Source organism: Geotrypetes seraphini, chromosome 2 (genome assembly GCF_902459505.1).
Source record: "Geotrypetes seraphini chromosome 2, aGeoSer1.1, whole genome shotgun sequence".
NCBI lineage: Eukaryota > Metazoa > Chordata > Amphibia > Gymnophiona > Dermophiidae > Geotrypetes > Geotrypetes seraphini.
In genome coordinates, this window is record NC_047085.1 from 311715405 (window position 1) to 311739807 (window position 24403).

At 44.7% G+C, this 24403-nt stretch overlaps 1 protein-coding gene across 5 annotated transcripts in view; it reads right to left on the reverse strand.

Moving 5' to 3' along the window:
• Positions 1-424: 424 nt before the first annotated feature.
• Positions 425-24403, reverse strand: part of ACP3 (acid phosphatase 3) — a 124543-nt gene continuing 100564 nt past the window's right edge. For 3 of the 5 annotated variants that reach the window (XM_033929990.1, XM_033929989.1, XM_033929992.1), the window contains exons 10-11: positions 20391-20563; positions 1477-1818 (exon numbers count right to left, since the gene is read on the reverse strand). In XM_033929990.1, the coding sequence (XP_033785881.1) occupies positions 1703-1818; positions 20391-20563 (289 nt within the window). In that variant the 3' untranslated portion in view covers positions 1477-1702. Of the gene's footprint in view, positions 1819-20390; positions 20564-24403 lie in introns of all 5 variants that reach the window. The other 2 variants (XM_033929994.1, XM_033929991.1) reach the window with 1 other exon arrangement.

Here is a 24403-nt window from a genome sequence, read left to right on the forward strand (position 1 = left end):
AATTTTACCTTACCAGAGCCTGTGAGGTAACAGGCTCAGGTCTGTACTTAATGAAAAAACCCAATTATACCTGTAAGAGTGTCCAGGCTGTTTGTGTGAATGAGCATAGGGTCTAGGACAGGGGTAGGCAATTCCAGTCCTCGAGAGCCGGAGCCAGGTCAGGTTTTCAAGATATCCACAATAAATATGCATGATTTAGATTTGCATCGCAAGGAGGCAGTGCATGCAAATCCATCTCATACGTATTCATTGTGGATATTCTGAAAACCTGACCTGGCTCTGGCTCTCAAGGACTGGAATTGCCTACCCCTGGTCTAGGACTCTGCCACCCTAATCTAGATCAGGGGTCCCCAAAGTCCCTCCTTGAGGGCCGAATCCAGTTGTGTTTTCAGGATTTCCCCAATGAATATGCATGAGATCTATGTGCATTCACTGCTTTCAATGCATATTCGTTGGAGAAATCCTGAAAACCCGACTGGATTCGGCCCTCAAGGAGGGACTTTGGGGACCCCTGATCTAGACCAACACTTTTAATATAAAACCCTAAAAGAGACTCTAAATGCTACAATATTGCCTAAATTGACTTTGCTGAAAAAGCAGAGTACTGAACTAAACTAAAAGAGAAGGACAATGAAATGACCTACTGAAGCCGATGTTTACCTTTTCCCAAGTCTGAATGCCAGGAGGTAAGATATTCCAATGGAGTTTTTCTTCCCCTTAGCACCTTCGCTTTGCGACTGTACGTAATATAATATTTAGGAGCACCCATTTAGGCCAAGGAAAACCAGGCCTAAACACCTGCACCTAAGTTGTGTGTGGATCAGGTCCATTCTATAACAGTGCATCAATGTTTAGGAATACCCACGGTCTGTCTATGCTCCACCCCTACCACCACCCCTTATGAGATTTGCGCACTATTCATTTATGCAAAACATTTTTACCCCACTTAAACCTAAACAGTTTACAAATAAAACATACACACTAGTACCGATAATAACAATCACAGTACACTCTAATGTCACAGCCAACAAAATAAAACTAACTAAGTACAATAACATAAAATAAAGAACTGATAGTCGTACTCTGCAGCTTATCTTCTCCAACTCTTTACAAAAATGTGTCTACAAAGAGCTGAGTTTTTAGTAACTGCTTGAACTGAGCTGTATTAGTACACAAGCATATTTGCCCTGATAAAGAATGTGCCTGTAATATTGTGTGTGTAACTTCTAATTAGTGACAATTTAGCATCATTAGTTGTTCAATTCTAATTATCAGTGCAAATTGGCTTGTTAAACAATTAAATTGTGTGCACAAATCAGCTTTGCACAACGATTTGTGCGCACAACTTAGACATGTACAGAATTTGAGCCTGTGTGCCAGTGCACAGCCCTGCTGGTGGACCACAAGCGTTATCGTTTTACTGATGTTTAATAAATATATACTGTACTGTACATTCAATAGACTCTTAGATGCTCAGGTTTCCATTTTTTTTTTATTTGTCTGTCAGTGTTTTAATTGTATGTGGTGCTGGAATTTGATTCATTCTTGATTTGTGACTGTTTTCTGTGGAAAATGGTTCTGCCACTGTCTTTTACGTGTGGTTGCATAACGCATAAACATGTCTTCAAAAGATGTTAAACGCAACAGCGAATATACGGTTGCTCCGAGAAACGTGTGATGCTTGCTTTCTGCAGATGTGTCTTTAGATATTTTGGTAATTTCTCCTTTTTTGGATCACAAAGTAGCACAAGAACGACCCCATGATGATAACAGCTAGGCCCAGAAAGCCAACCATGAGAGCCAGTCCTGTGAACACGCCTGGAAAAATAAACATGTGAATTAGAATTCTGTTTGTATATACTTGAAAGAAAGAAGTTTGTGCTTCAGTCAAAAGATCCCCCTAAGGCACAACAGAAAGAGAGAGGGGGGGGAGGGGCAACTTCAAACCAATGTTTAACCCAATGTAACGAATCTAAATAATTTTATAATGGAATGCCTAGGCTGCCAAGGCACGTACACATGTGATTCATCTGTTTTATAAAGGCAACATATGAGCCTTTGGTGGTTATTTTAGAAGCTCTATTCTTGTAATGAATGTCTGGAAACTGTCATTTAGTTGTCCAAATCCTGATTTCATAAAGTCAGGATATTGATAGCCAACTCTGATCTAAGATGGGGATGGGTTGACTATATCTAAAAACTACTACTACTACTAGTACCATGTTTCCCTGAAAATAAGACCTACCCCAAAAATAATGTTGTACATGTGGGGGAAAGCAAAGAGGAAGAATTGGGGTGAAGGAAAGGAAGGGAGAGATGACCATGTACATGAAAAAAATAAGACCTACCCAAAAATAAGACCTAGTGCCTTTTTTGGGCCCCAAATGAATATAAGGCACTGTCTTATTTTCAGGAAAAGACGGTAGGACTTATTTCTGTAGCGTTACTAGATGCATACAGGGCTGTAGACTAAATGCGTATGAGATGGTTCCTGCTTGACAGAGTTTACAATCTAATCAGGACAAATAAGGGAATTATGGTGGAAATGATTAAAACAGACATGGATATTAAATAATTTAATAAAATAAGTTAAACGCAGCCTGAAAAAGATGTATAAGAATCCTGCAAGCCTGCATGATATTGAAGTGGTATACTTTCAGGTACGTACAGTAGGTGTCTCACTATTAAAAAAAAAAAAAAAAAAAAAATCAGACAACTGAAGGAGGATTCAAACCTGATTCTTCTAATTCTCAATCCCCTGCTTTAATCAATCTATCCCTCTGTTTTGGATAGGGGTTTATGTGGCCATTTTATAACATAGATATTCCTGTGTTGCCACAGAGATGTCTATGTACCTTATTTATCTCCATTCAGAATTTGAATGTTTCAGCATGTTAACCCTTTATTTGACATTGTTGCTCAGAAGCAACATATGTTTCTGCATCTCCAAATGCCTATTACTTGGCACTGTTGCTCTTGTTCAACATCAGATTACGTAAAGCGCTATTTCACCATCTTTCAATTAAAGGGTTAAATGGATGTTCATGCTGGATGTCTCTAGAATATGTACATTATTTTTCATATATATTATAAGAGGTTATATGTTGGCAGATCCTGGTCGAAAATACATGAGAAATGGCCGTCCATATGGGATGTACACATATTCTGAGTTGCATGTCCTTTTAAAATGTTGCTCCATGTAGCCTTAAATAAGAGCCTACTACCTGAAAGCTTTAGCACAAAGTTACACTTTCCATAGGCTTCAGAATGGGGAAGGTCACAGGGGTCATGGCCTCCCCAAAAATTGGCAGTCAGAAGAGTCAGTTATGGCTCTACTCCCCCACCCACCTCTTCTTGACCGCTGTAATTTTAAATCTTCAGGCAGCCGCTGTGCAGCGTTGCTGTAGAATAAAGACTTCCAGGGCAGGCCTACACATTGACGCTGTGCGGCCGCTGCCTGAATATTTATAATTACAGCGACTGGGGAGTCATCGTACCGCAGGATCCTGCTGGGACTAGGGCAGAGCTTTTGGGGTCCCCCCCAACAAAAAAGTGTTCCACTGCCTATGCCACTTGTTGTAAAGCAGGCATAAGTTTGTGTGTGTATGTGCCGGTAGGAATAGGTACATTTATTTATTTAAAAATTTATATACCGCATATAACTATGCGGTTTCCATATCACTTACAGAAAATCTTGTTTCCCTGCGATTAAAACTGAACTGCGTGCATTTCATAAACTGTACACATAAGTGCCAATCCCCTCCCCCCACACCCACACTTTCTACCCAATCTCTGTCCCCAGGAATACCTATAAATATAGGCCAGATTCTCTAAAGGGCACCTAAAGTTAGATGCCTAACTTAATTGTCAAAATACCCTTAATAGTCTCAATAATTGCTAAAAAAATAAATAAACTAAACTAAACTAAACCTTGGGTTTATATACCGCACCATCTCCACGAATGCGGAGCTCGGCACGGTTTACAGGAAGAAGGATGAGAGAGGAACTACAGTGGAGAGATTAAAGAGTTAGATGTAAAGGGGGAAGGTGAGAGGCCTAAGAGGGGGGAAGTGTTACAGTTTTGAGAATAGCCAGGTTTTTAGGTGTTTGCGGAAGAGTTGGAGGGAGCTTGAGGTTCGGAGTGGGGAGGTGAGGTTATTCCAGATCTCAGTGATTCTAAAGGGGAGGGATGACCCAAGTTTGCCTGCATGGGAAATACCTTTTATGGAAGGGAAGGATAGTTTAAAAATTTGGGAGGATCTGGAGGAAGTAGGAGTTGGGGAGTTCCAGGATAGAGGGATAACGGCAGGAAGGATGCCATGTAGGATCTTGTAGGCCAGACACGCACATTTGAAGTGGATCCTGGGGATTACTGGGAGCCAATGGAGCTTAGACAGGAGTGGTGAGACGTGATCAAATTTGCTTTTCGCGAAAACAAGCTTAGCTGCGGCGTTCTGAATCCGCTGAAGTCTGTGGAGGCTTTTCTTGGTTAGGCTGAGGTAGATAGAATTGCAATAATCCAATCTGGAGAGGATGATGGATTGTACTAGGACTGCGAAGTGTTTTTGGTGAAAATAGGGTCTGACTTTCCTTAGCATGTGAAGGCTGAAGAAGCATTTCTTCACCAGGGATTGGAGATGTTCGTTGAAGGATAGAGAAGAGTCTAAGGTGACACCCAGAACTTTGCTTGAGAACTCGAGCTGTAATGGGGGGCCGGAGGACAATGGGATGGAGGAAGTAGATGGTCTAATAAATAAATAAATAATTGGATGATAAGCATCTATCCAATTCTATAAAAGATAAGCACCGCTAACTGCCATGCAATAGGTGCCTAATGCCTCAGTGGACGTTTCTATGGGCGGAGCTTGACTTGGGCACATGAAATGTAGGCTTTTAAAATCCTCGCCTATATTTCAAGTGCCTAAGGGGTCCTTTTATCAAGCCACGCTAGCGGGGTTAGCGCATCGGACATTTTATCACGCGCTAACCCCTGCGGCCGGCTAAAAAATTTGGTGCTTGCTTAGTGCAGGCGTTAGCGGCTAGCGTGGCAGGCGGTTTAACGTGCGGTATTACGCGCGTTAAACCCCCTACCGCAGCTTGATAAAAGGACCCCTAAGTTTTTACATAAGACACCGCTAACAGTAATTCTGTAAACGGTCCCTAAGTGTGATTGACGCAGCTGGCGCCATTTTTTAGGTGCCGTGTAAAGAATCAGCCCCATAGTGCCTAAAAGTAGGCACTATAGGATGTTTCATGGCCACAGCAGCAGTGTACAGATGCTGCTGCAAAAATTCTCTTCTAAACAATTTGTCACTATCTCAATGGAGGGGCGGAGCAACGGTGTTCTGCCTCACTGTAAGTGCAGTAACAATATTCAGCTGCCATACATATAACAAAATGATTTATTATAAAAAGGCTATCTTATTTTCCATTACTTTGCTAGATGGATAGCAGCTATGCAATATTCAGTGCCATTGCCTATCTAGATAGAATATTACATTAAATTACATAAATATTTATGAATCACTAATATACCCCAATAGGAGTTCAATGCGATTTCCAAATTAATAAGAGGCTGGACGTCTCCAGGAATTACAATCTTGCATTAGAATCAAAATATTAAAATCTTACGTTAGAATCAAAACACATTGGAGGAGAATCATATAAATTAAGAATTATTGAGGATTTTTACTAATACAAGTTGCGCTGTTTATTCACTTTGTACTAGTGTTTTATTGCATTGCATGCCAATTTAACTACTGGTAAAATGTACTGGGAAAGGACATCCATACTGGTAAAACTCTGCACACAAAAATAAAACAATTGGTAGAGAACAGATATACACAATAACACAGTAAATGACAGCAAACTCTGTCTCTACTACTTGGACAAGTCACTGCCTCAAATAAAAACAATGTGGTTGTCCCGTATGATAAATATTTACTGCGAGACAAGTTTTATTGAACAAACCAGAAAGACAGATAATGAATACGGTCCAGAAAAGAACAGTCGTTCAGGATCTATACAGCATGTATCCCCGATCCCAATATTCCAGCCCCACCCCCTCCCACCACTCCACCTCGCTACACTCCACCCTTCATAACAAGATAAACCAGAATATAACAATGAATATCGAACTGTCAGAAGTAAATATTTAATGTAAATCTTTTTTTTTATTAAGGACAGTGTGCCTAAACAATACGAAAGACAAACGGCTTCTTTTACAAAGCCGCGCTAGCGGCTGCGCTGTGCTAATGGCCCCGAAGCCCATTGAGATTTAAAGGGCTGCGGGGCTGCCTTTTAATTTACTCCCGAAAATACACAAGAACTTGCACACTCCATCGGGTAGACCGATAGTGTCAGGGAGGGATTCCCTATTAGAATGAGTGTGTCAGAATGTGGATGTTCATCTTCAAACTTGTTTTTCGTTTGTGAAATCTTTATTGAAAGACACCACACATTTTTTGAATTTGTTGGGCAGCTGGGAGCCTATATTATCTGAGGTCACGTTTTTAGTGACATTTGATGTGGCTTCCTTATACACCTCTATCCCTCAGGATGAGGTTTTGGAGGTCTTACTATATTTTTTGGATCAATTGCCTCGCCAGAAGTTGGTTCCCCCAGATTTTTTACTTGGATTGACATCTTTAGCGATGAAGAAGAACTATTTTTTGTTCGAGGGCCAATTCTATATGCAACTTTCTGGGGTGGCTATGGGTGCCACTTTTGCTCCCACAATAGCCAATTTGTTTATGGGCTATTTTGAAGAAAGGTTTATTTATTCTTCTGTATTCTTCCAATCGATGTCTATGGCATGGGTCCCTGGATGAACTTTTGACATTTAAAGATTACATCAATACATGTCATCCTGCATTAAGGTTTGAGATGAATTTTCATCAGACTAAGATTGCCTTTTTAGATGTCATGGTGGAGTTGATGGATGGTTCAATGCATACTACGGTATATGTCAAAGAAACTGGTCGGAATTCTTTATTACAGTTTAGTAGTATGCACCCTTACCCGATGAAGACCAGCATCCCTTTTGCCCAATTTTTACGTTATAGATGCATTTGCAGCACCAATTCAGAATTCCGACATCAATTGGCTATACTACAGGAGAAATTGATATGTAGGGGATACCCTGTTCCTGTAGTAGCGAGGGCCAGGAAAAGAGCCCTGTATAATCACAGGGAGGCCTTACTTGAATATCGCACTATACAAGCTTCACAGGATATGATTACATTTGTTTCTACATTTAATCAAGATGTCTAGGAGGTCGCAGCGGGTGATCCGCCGGCATCTGAATATTCTACAAATACATCCGAGTCTACAACATCTTAAGATTTTATTTTCATATGGATGTAATCGGAACCTCAGTGACATCCTTAGCCCCAGTGTTCTGAGATTAGTGTCATCCGAGTTTGATTCAATGTCAGTACCTGGCCATCATAGTTGTGGTCATTGTTTGTTGTGTTCCTTAATGATTGAATCGGATGAGTTCATACATCCTAAGACGGGTCGTATGTACAAGCTACGGTGTTCCACTTCATGTTTAAAACTTTATGTGGGACATACATACAGTCAGTTTAAGACCAGACTGATTGAGCACAGATCCTGTTTGAACACCCGGTGTCTTGAGGAACCTTTGGTGGTACATTGTCTTGAGGCTCGCCATGAATTTGGGGCTTTGCGATGCACGGTGATTGAACATGTGGCCTATCCTATCCGTTGGGGGGATTGGAGACGTTTACTCTGGCAGAAGGAGCAAAGGTGGATCTATCTATTGAAATCGGTTCAAGCTGAGGGATTAAATGCCCGGATTGAATAGGTGGCCTTCTTGGGTTCTTGATAGTTTCTGATTGGTGCAAGGCAACAGGGGGTGGAGTTTGTGAAAGTATTTCAGTGTGTTACTGTGGCGTTTCTTTGTGCCATGAGTGATTTGTGAAGTGGAATGAGAGCCTGAGAAGCATGGTGGGTCCGGATAGTATGCATATGAAGCATACCCCTGACACAGCAAGACAAAGCGAAACGGAAGGTTCCCCATTGGGTTCATTGGCTGTAGTGACCAGGAGGTGAAATTGTGGACTGAGAAGTGCCTGGATGATAGTAGCAGCTAAGTGTTTGTTTGTTTGTTTTTCATTTGCCTCTTTTGCATGATCCTGGACCGTATTGCTGCAGTGCTCCCTTGCCCACAATATCACGATTTGGGGCTGTTTGCCTCGGCGTGCTGGTTGATATCACTCTGCAGGCTATTATAGTGCTTTTTTTCTACAGTTTTTGCCTGCATGCAGGAGTGTTCATTTTGAAGAAGTGGAGTTTTTTGCCAGATGAAGCGGAACTGAGGCTTTTTCTCCACTTCTTTTTTTCTTTTGTTTTCTTCCTGCTGTCTTATGTTTGTGTTGTGTGGATGACTAGTATGTATGAAAAGCCTTTTAGTGTCGCGGAGTGTGTATCTTTTTCCATATAGGGTTTTGAGTTGAGTGGAATATTGGAGTTATCTGACCCTTATCCCTAGGTGAAGAGTTTAGTTTTCAATAACTGACCCATATATTTTCTGAGCGTGATGTTCCATGTATGTGTCTGCTGGAGCAATTTAATAAGTGCCTGCTTGAGTACATAAAATGCAAAAAGTTAATGGAGCAGTTCTAGTTTTGTAAGTTATTTGAAGAATATATATATTTCAGAACTGATTTTATACCAGGGTACTTACTGTATATGAAGAGTAAAAGGCACCTATTTCATAAAGCAGCAAGAGTCACTTATATACCTTTATAAAACAGTCTTCCAAAATGAGCTCCAGTAGGCTACAAATTCCGACAAACATGAACACCTGCTTTCTTCAGGGTCGAGGGGAACTAAAAAACATCTCTCAAAAAGCTTTAGCCATCAAGGAACAAAAATGGATATTTAGGCTCAAAGCATTGGTACCTGATGGACTTAATGAAGAAATTGAGTGGTTTTCTGTAATCTGAGCCGAGTGTTAAAATGCCTCTGCTTTTCGGCGATTTCCACTGTCTGGGTTGCTAGGACGCCGTAGTAATGTTTACCAGCAACGTCTATTGACGCGATCAACGGTTTGCCTGGCTTTAGTTCTATACATGTAACTGATTTTATAAACTACATGCATATGTCACATCCCCATCTCTGTTATGTACAAACTACACCTCCTGAATGCAAAGATCATGTAAAAAGTAGGAACCTGTACTTTTTCTGTGTATACACAGTATTGTCATTTTATAAAAAGATGTTTTCCACAAGGGCAATTTTCGGAGTCCACAGGTATTTTTCACTCACTGACTATGCATCATTTTAAGAATAACGATTCTCAAACAATTGCATATCCAATACCTTTCAAATTCCTTATTCTTACTAATCAAACTTTCTATTCCAGTCCACCTCCATTTCTTTTTTTTTTTTTTTTTAACAATTGTCTAATTCCTTGATACCCTGACTCATACCTTTCATTCCTCCCACCAGCATCTCTTAGTAGACCCAACTGATATGCAAATCACTTATGTTTCCAAATTGTAGCCCCTGTACTTTGGAATAAGCTCTTTCTTGAGCAGGGGTACCCATAAGGTCGATCATGATCGACCAGTAGATTGTGAAGGCAACGCGAGTCGATCGTGTTGCCTTCGCGTTCTACCTGCTTCCCGATGCAGAAGCACCGAGCCCACCAGCATTCCCCACCTGACGTCAATTCTGATGTCGGAGAGGACGTTCTGGGCCAGCCAATCACTGCATGGCTGGCCCAGAATGTTCTCTCCGACGTCAGAATTCTCAAAACTGCTGCTTACATGTATTTGCTTATTATCAAGCATAAATACTTTTTCTAGAATGCAGAAGAGTTCTAAAATTCACTCTTTAATGTATATTTAGGGCTTTTGATTTTAGGTTTTGATGCTAATAAAACACCCCTAATGCCAAAAAAAGGTGTTTATGGGATAAACACTGGAAAATACCATTTATTTATTTAAAAAAATTTCTACACTGTGTAAAACTAAACGGTTTACATGAATTATTACATAAATTATAAAAGAACATGGTAAAACAAACAATCCTAAAAACATATCTGCAAAATAGCAGCAAAAAGCTTAAACAAAAAGATCATGAATAATTCTTCAGTTAAACCAGAGAAGATTACTGACTAGAAAAAGGTGTCTACAAAAAATTGTGTCTTTAGCAATTTTCTAAACAGGGCCCTTTCACGACAATTTCGTATTTGGCCCACAAGGGCCACTCCTGCACAACAGAAAGTCATTTTACCAGTCTCCACCAACCTCGGGTTAGCATTCGTTTTCAGTAAAGCTAAATTCTCAGAACGTAATGATCTGCTTGGTAAATAACTAAGCATATTATTTTTAAACAATTCTGGTATGACTCCATACAAGAATTGGTGACAGATCATTACTGCTTTATATTGTATTCTGCAAACAACTGGTAACCATGTCCCTTCTTCCCTGTCTTATCTTGAGTCCTCCACTCAGATTTTGTGCACATGGAGGATAGTTTTTATCATAGACAGCGGAACATTTTTTTCATTTGGGTGAGCCTAAAGGCTCTGCCCTAACCCTAGCAGGATCCTATGGCACGACCTCTCTCTCCAGCTCCCGACTCTCTCCACCTACCTTCCTCAGTCGCTGTGATTTTTAAATCTTCTGGCAGCCACCACTCAGCATCAACAAGTGAGCCTGCCCCAGAAGTCTTCATTCTGCAGTGACGCTGCACAGTGGCTGCTGGAAGATTTAAAATTAGATCTGCTGGGAGGAGATGTGTGAGGGTCTGGGGAGTAGAGCAATAACTGACAGCCAGGTTTGGGGAGGCCATGATCCCTGTGGCCTCCCCCATTCTGACGCCTATGGTTTTTGTAATAAGGCATGTGGTTTAAGAGGGCAAGCAGGTGCCTACTTAGGTGTAATATTTTTAAAGACACATTGAGAGGCATTTTAGATATGATGTCTAAATTTGAGTTGAGACGTTTTCTGCGGAACACACACAAAAATCCAGTACCAAACATGCCCATTTTCAAGACTACCAAACATGGTTTTTAAAAAATGGATGTTTATGCTCAGTGTGTCTATCTTTTTGAACCTTTAAAAAAAAAAAAAAAAAAGGTCCAAAACACAAACGCACAGAACAAGCTATTGGGATGTAGGAGGGGGCCAGCATTCTTACTTAGACTGGCCACATAGACATCCCAGCAGCGCAGTGGGGCACCCTAGGGGGCACTGCAGTGAACCTCACATAAAATGTCCCAGGTACACATCTCACCATAATCCTCTTATACTGTATGGTGAGCCCTCCAAAACCCACTGTTCCCAACTGTATACCAAACCAATATCCATTACGCCTGCAGGTGTCACCTATATGTGGGTAAAATGAGATTAGGATGTAGTTTGGAAGGCTCACAAATTCCACTGTAAGTGTAAGTGTTAGATTGGAGTATGGACTTGAATCGCCATCTCTGTGATTCACTACATCGCCACCAGGCGACTCCAGGAACCTGCTTGCTGCTCTAATAGGACTGTCCATAATATCTGAAGCCGTCAGACAGGAAGGTATGTATTGTTTCATTCACATCTTTGGGGAGTGGGAGGGGGTCATGCCTTCATTCCTCCTGTTATCATCTTGTCAGTTTGGGCACCTTTTTGGTACTTATTCAGTGTTAAAACAGGTCTAACCCCAAACAGGTCTAAATTGGGCACCCCTGATCTAGAAAATAGGTTTCATAAATACTGAATTGGAAGGGTTTGGCAAGAAAAACGTCTATCTGCCACATTATACCATATTTTGGATGTTTTTCTTTTTTGAAAATGAGCCCCATAGGCACCTTTATGTCTTTATAAAATACTAGTCTTTAAGCCCGTTACATTAACGGGTTGTAGAATATGTCTATCTATCTTTCTTTCTTTCTTTCTGTCTCTCTCCCTCCCGCTGTTTGTCTTTCTATCTGTGTCTCTCCCTACCCCCTATGCAGCAGCATTTCTATCCCCCCCCCACTTCCCTGTGCAGTAGCCAAGCAAAATTTGATAGAATATGGTTGCCAGTTATGATCCGGCCTGATCAGTCCGGTCACTCCGGTCCACTGTCGCCCATTATCTCTCTTCCCGTTCATGGGTCCTATATTTATCTAGCCCCTTCCCTTCAGACCCGTTATCCTCCTTCCAAATGGCAAAGTTTCCCTTCCCTTCCATAGCTGCTGTATCACCTCTCTAGCCCCTCCCCCACAGGCCCGTTATCTCACCAGCTTCCTCTTCCCTCCCACTCCCGCATCGCTTACATTGTGTCCGTCCAACCAGGCCGGGTGCGAGTCGGTGGTGCCCAGCCCACGCGAAAATAGGAAGTTGTGTCGGTGAAGGCGGCCCTGATGGGACTGAAGGAAGGCCCGGGGCCGGCCGGAGGTGTTCAAGTCTGGAGGGCGGGAAAGAGCTGTTGCTGTGGCGGCACCGAGTGCGCGCGTGAGAGTGGAACGGGGGGAGGGGGAGGGAGTTGCGGCGCGTGATCTTCTTAGCAGCTCTGACGGACGGGCGGACCCTCGCTTTCTCGTACTTCGCTCGTGGAGGCGATTGGTGGCTAGCTGCGGTCCCGGCTGGAGTCCTGGTGACGTAGTAAGCGCGCATGCGCACTCTTGCTGGCACAGCGCAACAGATCACGGATCAGGGAAGCACGGGCTAAGAGTGCGCATGCGCGCTTAGCGTTTTATTATATTACATGAATGTAAACAGCAGAAATCACAGGTACAGTACCTTGCAGGCGTGGATACTAACACCTAGATTATTCAAATGTATGCATATACTAGTGTTTAAGCCCGTTACATTAACGGGTGCTAGAATAGATTAGTCTTATCCAGTATGGCTATTCTTTTTTTTTTTTTGTATAAACTGTTTATTCACAAGAGCAGAAAATACACGCATAACATAGGGATCTCAATTATTTTTGCCCATTACAAAATAAAAGGCAACCACCCAACAAGAGACCCTAGACAACAGTGAGAGTCCAGGCCTGTGTTCTGATAGCCTGGAGCCCTCCAGATCCAATCCTAAATGCAACCCACCCACCCATCCCAACCCAAGACCCCCCAACCCCCAAAACCCCTCCCTCAACCCACTGGCAATACGGAGACTACTGGCTTCCACAAACGATTGACCACCTGGCTTTTTATCATAGGGGGCAAAGTATCCAAATAGGAGGCCCAAATGGACAGAAAAAGCTTGCTCCGAGATCTAGAAAACCGAGCGGACATGGACTCCCAGACCATTAAAAGATGAAATTTATTGCACCAATACCAGATGGTGGGTGGGGGAGTCCTGAAGCCAATGATTAAGAATACATTTCTTCCCCACAATATAACCCTTACGAATAAGCAAACTGTCGCCTGCAGAAAGTCCTCCCAAATAGCCATCCGCCAAAAAAATAGTCCCTTCCACCAACGAGGGGAGCTGATAACCCACCAAAGATTCCAAATAACACCGGACCTCCAACCAAAAGGCAGAGATAGAGGCACACAACCACACCCCATGTGCCAGAGAGTTAGCAACCCGGCGACATTTCAGACAAATAGCTGTAGGGGCACACCCAAAATAAAAGGCCTGTTGCTGAGAGACATAACCCCGATGGAGAACCCAAAATTGACATTCCTGAAGCTCAGCGCTCTGCACCACCCGAGGAATCTGTCGCACCAAAGGAGCCAAGGACGCCACCCTCGGGCGACATCCCAGGTCCCGGGCCCATAAAGTCAAAAGCCGCTGGTAATCCCGCCTAGGCTGCAAAGCCACCAATCTACGATGATATTGAGAGATAGAAAGCCAATCCCACTGAGCATCAAAGAAAAATTCTTGCAAAGTGACAGCAAAAGACTGAGTCAAAGAGTCTCTGGGCAAAGAAGCTACATTATGAGAAAGCTGCATATAAGCAAAATGATCCGTCGTACCCAAGGACCAGGACGCCTGGAGAGTCAAAAAGGGAACAGCGCTGCCATCCGTCTGTAGAAACTGCTCCAAAGATCGGAGCCCCTTCCGCGCCCAACGTTTGAAAACAACATTTTCCTGTCCAGGACTAAAAGCCGCATTGCCCACTAAGGGCAGCAATACAGAACTGAAAGGCGAATGACCCCAAAACTGAGAAACACATCTCCAAGCCCGACGGAGCGGCTCCACCAAGCAACTATGGGCCCCAGGGCCCAATCGCAACTTCCCATCCCAATGTAAAAGATAAGGCAGAGCCCACGGAAAGAAATAATCAACCTCCAACTCCCGATCAGTATACTGAGAGCTGAGAAAAAGCCAATCCCGGACATGCCGAAGCAAGCAGGCCAAATTATACAGATGAACCGAGGGAAGACCCAAACCACCCAATGCCCCGGACCCTTGAAGAAAAGAATGATGCATTTTACCTTTCTTGCCTTCCCAGCAAAATGAGATCACCAATCTCTGGAGACTCAGGAGATCCTTTTTCAAAAAAAACAAAGGAAGCGTTTGCAAGACATATAACCATTTAGGGAAGATAATCATGCGAAAGAGATGAACACGGCCCAATAATGAAAGAGGAAGATTCAGCCAGCGACGCAAGAGCCCCTTGGTCTCCTGCAACAAACGATCAACATTCAAACGGTACAACGCGGAGACATCCATGGACAACAAAATACCAAGGTACCTAAAAGAGTGACCCGCCCAACGCAAAGGAAAATCCGGTCCCCAATCCACCTGCAAAGAGTCCGGGAACACCAAAGCTTCCGACTTCTGCTGATTCAAACGGAACCCAGAAAAATCCCCATACTCACGAAAACACTCCAAGAGGGCAGGGAGGGAGGCCCGAGGATCCGTCAAATAGACCAAAAGGTCATCGGCAAAAGCCGCCAGTTTAAAATGATGAGCCCCCACTACCATTCCCATGATGTCCGGGTTACCCTGAACATCCCGAATAAGAGAATCCAAGGTCAAGATAAATAACAAAGGCGAAAGGGGGCAACCCTGGCGAGTACCCCTACAAATTGGAAAAGGATCGGAAAGAGTATCATTGGCCCACACACGGGCCACCGGGTCTGCATAAAGAGTCCGCACCACCTGAATAAACCAAGGGCCTAGACCATACACTCGCAAGACCTCAAACAGAAAGCCCCAATCCACCTGGTCAAAGGCCTTCTCGGCGTCAAAGCTGATTATCAAAGAAGGCACCTGATCCTGTGCAGTCCGTTCCAGAGCCGCCAACATACGACGTACATTTTTAGCAATCGCGCGGCCCTTCACAAAGCCAACCTGCTGATCGGAAATAAGACTCGGGAGTACCAAGGCAAGTCGAGTAGCCAAAATTTTTGTGAAAAGCTTAGCCTCAAAGTTCAACAAAGATATCGGTCTGTACGACTCGGGTCTATTCGGATCCTTCCCAGGTTTCAACAGAACGATGAGCTGAGCTACATTCAAGTGGCGAGGAAGCACCCCCAACCCAACCGCCTCATTAAACACCAAAGCCAACAAAGGCGCCACCTCAGCTCGCAAAATCTTATAAAACTCACTGCGTAGACCATCTGGGCCAGGAGACTTGCCCAATGCGCTAGCCTGGATTGCCCGCTCAATCTCCTCAGCTGTAAACTCAGCCTCCAACTGCGCCTGAGAGGAAGCCGAAAGAGTCGGGAGATCCTGACCAGCTAAATATACCGCCCCATCTAGTGGAGGATCAGAGGGAGCAGAATATAGGTGCTCAAAAAAATCTCGCAAAACCTGATTAGTGTCCCTATCGGTATGCACTATCTCCGAGTTCCACGTCTGAAGAGAAGCAATACGCGTGCTACCCTGCTGCTGTCGAACTTTGCAAGAAGTTTGCTACTCTTATTCACAAAACGATAAAGATGAAACCTATAATGCTCCATAGACCGACGAGCGTGTTGGTGTAACAGAGAATTAAGCGAACACTGGGCCTCCAACAATCGAGCACGATCCGGGAGTGCCAGGGTACTGCCATAACGTCGACGGAGAGAAGAAACCAGTCTCTCCAGCCGAAGCAGCTCTCGCTGGCGCGCTTTACGCTGAAAACTAGCATAAGAAATAATCTCATCCCGAAGGACAGCCTTTGCCATTTCCCAAGCTAACGAAGGAGTGGCAAAATGAGCCGCATTAGTATCCTGAAAAGAGCGCCACCGGGCTACCAGATGTTCATGAAATTTGCTGTCACGATAAAGATGGCTAGGAAAGCGCCAACCACGAGGGGTCCCTGGCGTCCAAGATAATTGCCAGACCAGCGCCACCCACGCATGATCAGAGACCTCTATAGGTCCCAGCATAGAATCTACGATCTCCGAAAACAAAGAGCGGGAACAAAGAATATAGTCTATACGGGATAAAGAAGCATGGGCCCGAGAAACGTGAGTAAAATCCTTCTCCAGGGGGTGCAAGACTCTCCAGGCGTCCACCAAGTCGAGGGAGGCACAAAGAATTGCAATTCCAGTGGCAGATTTCCGAGATTCCCTCCCCACCCCAGACGAGCGATCCCAAAGAGAATCCGCCACCTCATTGAAATCACCCCCCACCACCAGGGGAACATCTCCATAAACTGACAGAAGATCCGCTAAATGATGAAAAAATCCCACGCCCAGGCTATTGGGGGCATAAAGATTGCAAAGAATATAAGGTTTAGAGTTCAAACTAACCGAGGCAATCACATACCTACCCTCCGGGTCCTTAAGGACATCCCGCACCACCAAACGAAGATGTTTACCCACCAGAATAGCCACCCCAGCCTTCTTACCCAAAGCAGGGGAGTCCAGGACGTCTCCCACCCACCAGGTTCGCAACTTGGCATTCTCCGCAGCTGTCAAATGCGTTTCCTGAAGAAAGGCCACGTCCGCCCGGTTCCTCTGAAGCTGTCGAAGCACCTTCTGTCGCTTTATTGGGGAATGAATGCCCCCCACATTCCAAGATAATAGCTTAAGGGACATAAAAATGAAACAAAAATAACCAACAAAGAATCAAAAAATTCAAAAGCCTAGGAAGAGGCGTCCCAGCAAGCCCCCCTCCTAAGGCCATACCCATGCGGAAGCCAGTGCCAGCAGTCACCCTGGATCGAGAAGAACAACTCTCCCCACCCAACCCTCCCCTCCCCCCCAAACCCAACCCTACCCCCCCCCAAAACCAATCCAAACCCCAGAACCCAACCAACCTACTCCTACCCCACCAAGCCCCTCTCGCCCCACCCTCCCCATCCCTTCCGGTCCCCGAAGGAAACCAATCACTACAGACGCCCCCTCCCCAGAATCCCCCGAAAACAACAAAAGGGACTAGGCTAGACTCCAAAGAGCAAAACAGACAGAATTAGAACCCATATCACCAACCCAAGACATCATATAATGCCATAATGTCCCAGGATGGGCACCTCTACCTCAACGAACCCAATCCCAGATCCCACCCACCCCAATACAGCCCTCAATAAATGCAAACCAAGAACCCCAAAACATGAGCTCAACAAGATCCACAGCACCCCCACCCCAACACCACTCCCCCCCTCCTAGTCCAGCGCAACATACAAACAGCCCACCATACATCCCCAAACACGCACCGCACCCCAGTCATCAAGCTCAACAACGCCCGCTCCAGAAAGTGAACCAGGACCGCTGGCCACCAGAAACAACCCTGGCTGTTCAGGAGTGGAAAGAGACCCTGGGCCCCCTCAATAAACAGGAAAGCCCCACAAAACTGCCCCGGGGCACAGTCACAGCTCAAAGCAAAAGAGCAGATCAACACCACAGTCAAAGACAGAGCCGGACAAGTCCATCCAAGGTCCTAACAGAAATCCAATGAGGAGCCCAGGGTTGCAGCCGAGCCCAAAGAAAGAGTATCTCCGAAGACAGGCATCCATCAGGCCGGACCAGCAGTAGAGGAGATCACACCAGCAGCACTAGTAGAAGGCAGGTCCGCATTCCACGCATCCAACAGGTTCTGCGCCTCCGCTACGGTAGAGCAAAACTGAGTAGCGCCATTGTGATGAACCCGCAACCGCGCGGGGTAGAGGAGGGCGAAGCGAACATGGCGGGCTGCCAAGGTAGAACACACCGGAGCAAATGCTCGCCGTTGCTGAGCCACTTTGGTAGAATAGTCCTGAAAACAGAGCACCCTGCCGTTTTGATAGGTGAGAGAGCGCTCGCCCCGAGCCGCCTGAAGAATAGACTGTTTGTGAGCATAGTTCAAGATCTTTGCTATTACCACCCGTGGCTGGGCCTGATGAGCAGAACAGAGGCCCAGGCGATGCGCCCTCTCAATAAGGAGCGGGCCCAAATCAGCAAGGAAGATGACGGAGGCAGCCAGCCAGGTTTCCAGCTCACCCCTCAAGTCCTGCTCTGACACAGCTTCTGGAAAACCAATAAAACGCAAATTGGACCGGCGAGATCTATTTTCCAGGTCCTCAATGCGGTCCTCGAGGGCAGAGACAAGGCGCTGATGTCGAGTCTGGGCATCCTCCACGTGCTGCAGCCGATCCTCCACAGCACTCACCCGCTGCCGAAACGCTACCACCTCCTGGCCCATAGCATCCAACGAGGCTTGGACCATAGCCAGCTTGTGATCCAGAGGCAGGAGTTTCTGCTCCAAGACGAGCTCCATCGCTGCCGTGACTCCTGAAGTGATTTCGGCGATCCAAGCCGGCCCCCCCCGTAGCGGCTCCAGGACTCGGCGGCGCCGCCATTTTAAGGTCTCCCTGCTTGCCGCGGTCCTTTTCCTTGCGGGCCGATTTCAGCGACATGCCCCTTTAAAATCGACCCGGAACTCACCCACAGGATCCGGAGGGGTGGAGGTGACGAAAGGCTCAGTCCAAAGGCTCAAAAGCCAAAAAAAACCCCGAGAATAGAGGGGAAACTGCGAAGGGCAGCGGGAGAGACACAGGCTAGCGTCTGTCCCGCTGCATGGCGTCACGTGATCTCCATGGCTATTCTTATGTCTTACCCCCTCTATTCAGGCTCCCATTTCCCCTTTTACCTTCCCTATTTCCACCTTTTTTCACCAACTTAAAAATCTGTCCCCTTTCTCTGTCCTTCACCTCCATAGAACTCCCTCTTCATTCCCCCTTCACTTATTCTTCCAGCTCCTATCTTCAGCCCCTTTCTCTCATATGCCCCCCTTTGTAGCCCCCTTCTCCCATCTCCTCTTCATCCCCAGCTCCCTTCTCTCACACATTCCTTTATAGCCCCCAAACCCAGCCCTCAGTTCTAGGCCCAGTCTCAGAGGAGCCTCCGCCGCATCTTTGAACTTGCAATACATTAAGGGAGCAGTGGTGCGCGAGTGTGTTCTTACAGGGAATGATGGCGGCGGCGGCGGCTATTAGAAGAGGAAAAAGTTGCTGAGTAGGTAATATCTGTACCTCTTAACAGCAGCAGGGCTCGCGCTCAGTTTCTCGCCCCAGCAGGATCTGTTTGAGCTTCAGCACGGACCTAACAGGCCGAGCCCCCAGCAGTGTAACTTCCCGGCGGCTCCTCTCACGATCGCCGCCTTCTCCCACGCAGGAGCGGCTCGTGAAAGGAGCCGCTGCAGCATCCTTGAAGTTTTAAAAAAAAACTTTGGCTCGGCTCCGTGCTCAGCTGCCGCGGCCTGCAGCCACCGACAGCCGCCACGGCTGACATCGCCTCTCTCGCCTTAACCGCAGCCGGCAATGCTGGTGGGGATGGAGGGTTTTGTAAGGTTCAGCGACGGCGGTGGTGCTGTGGGGGTTTGAAAAGCCGTTGGTTGTGAAGTATGCCGCCTGCATACTTCATGGCCGACGGCTTTTCAAGACTTTAAAAACTTAGCTGCTCCTACTGTTTGCCATGGCGGGAGAGAGAGATTGACGCGCATGCACACTCCTACCTGAGCTGCCCTACAGCTCACAGAAAACGGACGCACGCGATAGGAGTGCGCATGCGCGGCCTAGCATTTTATTATATTAGATTATCATATTTTATAACCACACCCATACTCATGAACTCCGCTCATGCTTCATTCCTGTACGCACCTACTGGCAAGATACATGTCATCATGTCATGGCATATACTTTTATGCCGGTCAGTTTTTTTCTAACAGGCTATTGAAATGGCTTGATAAATTACCTCTTTGATGTGCTATTGACTCCTGAGTGACACAAATGTACATATTTGATTCCACTGGGAAAGACACCAATCAATAGTACTTGTAACATGAGAACTCTGATAAATGCCAATTGTTTTCTATCACCAACCCCATAACCAGCTGTAAAATAAACATCTAAATTTACAATTCATAGATATCTAAGAATAGAAGCCCCATGTATATTTATAATACTGTGGAAAGATAAGTTGTCATTCATTGTGTCACCTGCAAATTATGTAGCTATTCTAATTTAGCATCTTAAACATATAAGATATGCATACATTTTATAAACATTGCATCTTAAATTACCTTCATTGTTTTTGTTTGTAATCCCACATTCTGCAGCCCAGTCTTGAACTATAATTGGGGAAACTAGTTCTGTAAACTTCTGTAGAGGACAGGGAGAAGCACAACCTGGCAAAGTGAGTACATAGGGCTCCTTCAATGAGTCATTCCGGTAGAACATTTCTATGCTATATTGCCTGATAGATAACACAAAAAAACAAGGAACAGATTAAATTGAACCAATGTTTCATAGGCTAAAAACAGATTTTCGTTTGGGGATGGAAATACAGAAAATGGGCTACTACTGTAGTTTTATTTATTTAAAATTATTTATTATCTGCCTAAAAACTTAGATGGCTTACAATCTTTATCAAGCACAAAATTTTTTTCTTTGAAGTATACAATCGATCATATATATCAAATCACTCCATAGAACATCAACTTCTCTCACCAAGGCATATTCGAGACCTCAGTAGTGCCACTGTTTGAGAAATGGCTTTTTCAACAGACTCATATACCAGCCTCTTCATCGGTCTTCCAAATATTCAAACAATTTTTCAATAAGTTATTAACCCCCTCCTTTATTAACGCGCAGCGCGGGTTTTCACGCCGGCAGCTGCGACCACTGTTCCGACCCTCATAGAATTCCTATGAGCGTCGGAGCAGTTACCGCCGCTGCTGGCGCTAAAACCCGCACTGTGCGTTAATAAAGGAGGGGTAAATTATTAAATTTCTTCTATATATAACTTTATCAAAGATTATACTCATAAATATTAAAGCATAATACTCATCTTTAAAAGACTAACAGCAGGGGCAGATTCTTCAGCATAGAATCTACGTTTCGCTATTGCTGTCTCAAGGAAATCCCCTTCTCAGCCGTCATACCACCCATGCCTCTAGTTTTCAGCAATAAAAACATTCACAACATAGGCCAACACCAACAAAAATTTCTTTGTACCTTGGGTTTTTGACCTGTTCCTTGGGTTATTTGGGGCACTGATTCAGAAAATTGCATTCGATAGACTGCATCAGCTCTAGTTTCTTTGATATGGTTGAATTTATGGCTTTGGGATAGTAGAGCCAAACATGAACATTGGGCAAAAAAAGATTGGCCTCCGAGGGAATATTTGATGGTTGGAGGACAAGATAGTTGGTGGTTGGTAGCACGAGATAGAATCATACTGCCATCACTACATATAAAGCTAGGCTTGATGAAACAATTTGTAAAGGCTCTGAATAAAGACGGTTCGTGCATTGAATAAATAGCACATATGTTACCTGGACTTACCATGTAAAAACTGAAAGCAGGAAATTTCGATGTTCCACAGATCAGAGAACTTATAAATGATCCACATTTCATAGCATAAGTGAATGAAACTGAATCATGTGACTGGTCTTCGTTTGTTTTTGTTGTAAGAAACTTTCTTGGCAACAAGAAGGCAGACAACTACACACAATTAGTAGAGGATATGCTCTTTCACTTCAGCAGGCTTGGCTGTAACATGAGTGTTAAAGTCCATTATCGGCACAGTCACTTAGATCACTTTCCAGAGAACCTTGGTGAAAGATTTCACCATGACATGGAAGCCAGATACCAAGGAAGATGGGATGCACACATGATGGCAGACTCTTGTTGGAATCTTATGCAGGATTGTCCTGTAGATCCCACTCTTGAAAGTCTTACAAAAGGAGCTTCTTGTGAGTCGAATGACTGGAAAGTTTGTATCATAAACTTGTGCTTTTGGTATGAAATAAGCAGATTTTCATGTTGTGCATTTTTCCTTTAATTTGTAATGCTTTCTTCATGCTTAAAATATATTAATTTAAACAGTACATTAAAATATCCTGATTTTTTTTAAAGGGTGAGCAGAGTGAAGTGTGGTATATGGTGCCATTTTTGGAATCAGCAGGTCAAATATAACCAGGAACAGGTCTAACATTTGAGACATCAAAATGAGGTTTGGCCAGTGAAATCACAAACAAACAAACAAAAACAATCACACAAAACTAACATCACCCATAGCCTGTAATAATAAAACATAAACAGCATCAAGTTGATAGATTTTATTCTCAGTATGTATGTATGTTTATGTAACTCCCTGACACAGCTGGAGATTCCCAGAGGTCACTATTGCCTAATGGTAGGAGGAGAACTTTGAGATGAGGGTTAAAAATCCCACCCAAGGGGGGTAGGACATGGGAGATAAATGAGTGGGAAGGATCCAGGTCTTTTGTTGTCTATCCCTCGCCAAGACCCAAGCAACCAAGGGAGAGCCCTGGGACCCAGAAGCGATCAATTAGGTTGGAGGGAGTTGGGGAGAAGTGGGTGGCGGACACAAAAAGATTGTGCCACAAAAGAGGGAGTTTCAGTGACTGGAAGAAGGGACACCTCCCCCCTCCAAAGGGTGGGAGCAATGCAAAGGGAGCCTTATTCCTTGAAGCCTATGTGTTAGAGAAAGAATGGGCTCTGAGAGACAAGAGTTGGTGTTGGATCACCCAGTCCTGGATTGGGAAAGGCTGTTTTGAAAAAAAATCCAGTTGATGTTCATGAGATACAAATGAAATATCAGGTTTTAGGTTTATTAAAATTTGATATAATGACCTAGAGAAAAAAGCTTTTTATCAGGGCGGTTTACTGTTTACTATAATACATAAAAACAGAGTAAAATATGAAAAAAAAGGTAGAAAAAAAAGAAGGGGGTGGGAAGGAATGCCATAGAGGAATGAGAAGAGACCATTATAAGGGAGGGAAAGTAAGCTATGTTTCAACAGGCAACCAAACCTCTAGTAATAACTAAAAAACAACATTTGAAAATATGTCATATGTGTCATGGAATGAAAAAGGTTTTGAGATGAGAACAAAAAGTTTGCCGCAAATGTTCAAAGCTGAAGAACCTTGTGGAGCATATTGCTTAAACTTTTATTTAGTTATTTCAAAAATTTCTGTACCACCTAAACCACACTTCCCTGAAAAGCATTTTAATATGTGCACCGTGCATAACCTTGCGCGTTGTATAATTTTTTTTTTACATCACTCCCCCCCGACATCCAATTCACCCCGCAGGACCGCTCGCACCCGCACCCCGAAGGACCGCTCGCACGCACTCGCATCCGATGTCAGAGAAAGGGCGGGACCGCCGGAAGAGGAAGCAGCGCAGACGCAGGGCTCACAGAAGGGCCGGGACCACCGGAAGAGGAAGCAGCAGGACAACATTAGGAGCTTCTACATGATGGGGGGGTCGGGAGGCTGTGGGAGTGCGAGCGGTCCTTCGGGGTGGAGGTGCAAGCGGTCCTGCGGGGGGGTGTGAGTCGGACATTGGGGGGGGCATCAGGCTTTCAGGGTGGGGACAGGACTTCAAGGAGGAGAGGAGAGTCGGGGCGGCCGAAAGGAGAGTCGGGGTGGCCAAAGGAGAGTCGGGCGGCGACGGGAGAGTCAGGGCGGCATGCGCGGTATACGGGTGTACGCGGTATATAAAAATTTATTTACATAAATTACAGTTTCCCGCGCGTTATACGGTAATCTGCTAATGTTTTACAGGTGTTTTATTGGGGCTAAACTTTCTCTTTAATAGCAAACTAAGCAAACTGAATTATAGAGCAGAATTCCCCATGTAGCTAGTCCCACAAGTAGCTGTTATGGCATATGTAAGTGAAAGGCAATTCTATAACTATGTGTGCCTAGCACTCATAAGTACAGTCAACTTCGCTTAAGTGCAAGACCTCCGGACCGGACCACCATGTGCGCTTAAGCGGAGTGTGCGCTTAATACGAGTACCACTTTTTAGTCAGGCAGTCATTTAGCCAGTATCTGCAGCAAGCTGTGGTAATGGCGGCAACAGCAAGCGGTGCTGGTGGCTACCTGTGACATTCCGGGGAGGAGGGTGGGAGGATAGTAAATGTGGTGCAATAAATACAGAGGGCCCGTGATTGCATTTAACCGGAGTGAATGTAACGTGAAAGAATAGAGGTGGGACTTATGATATCAGTGCACATAAGCAGATTGTGTGCTTATCAGAAGTGCAAATATCCGGAGTTTA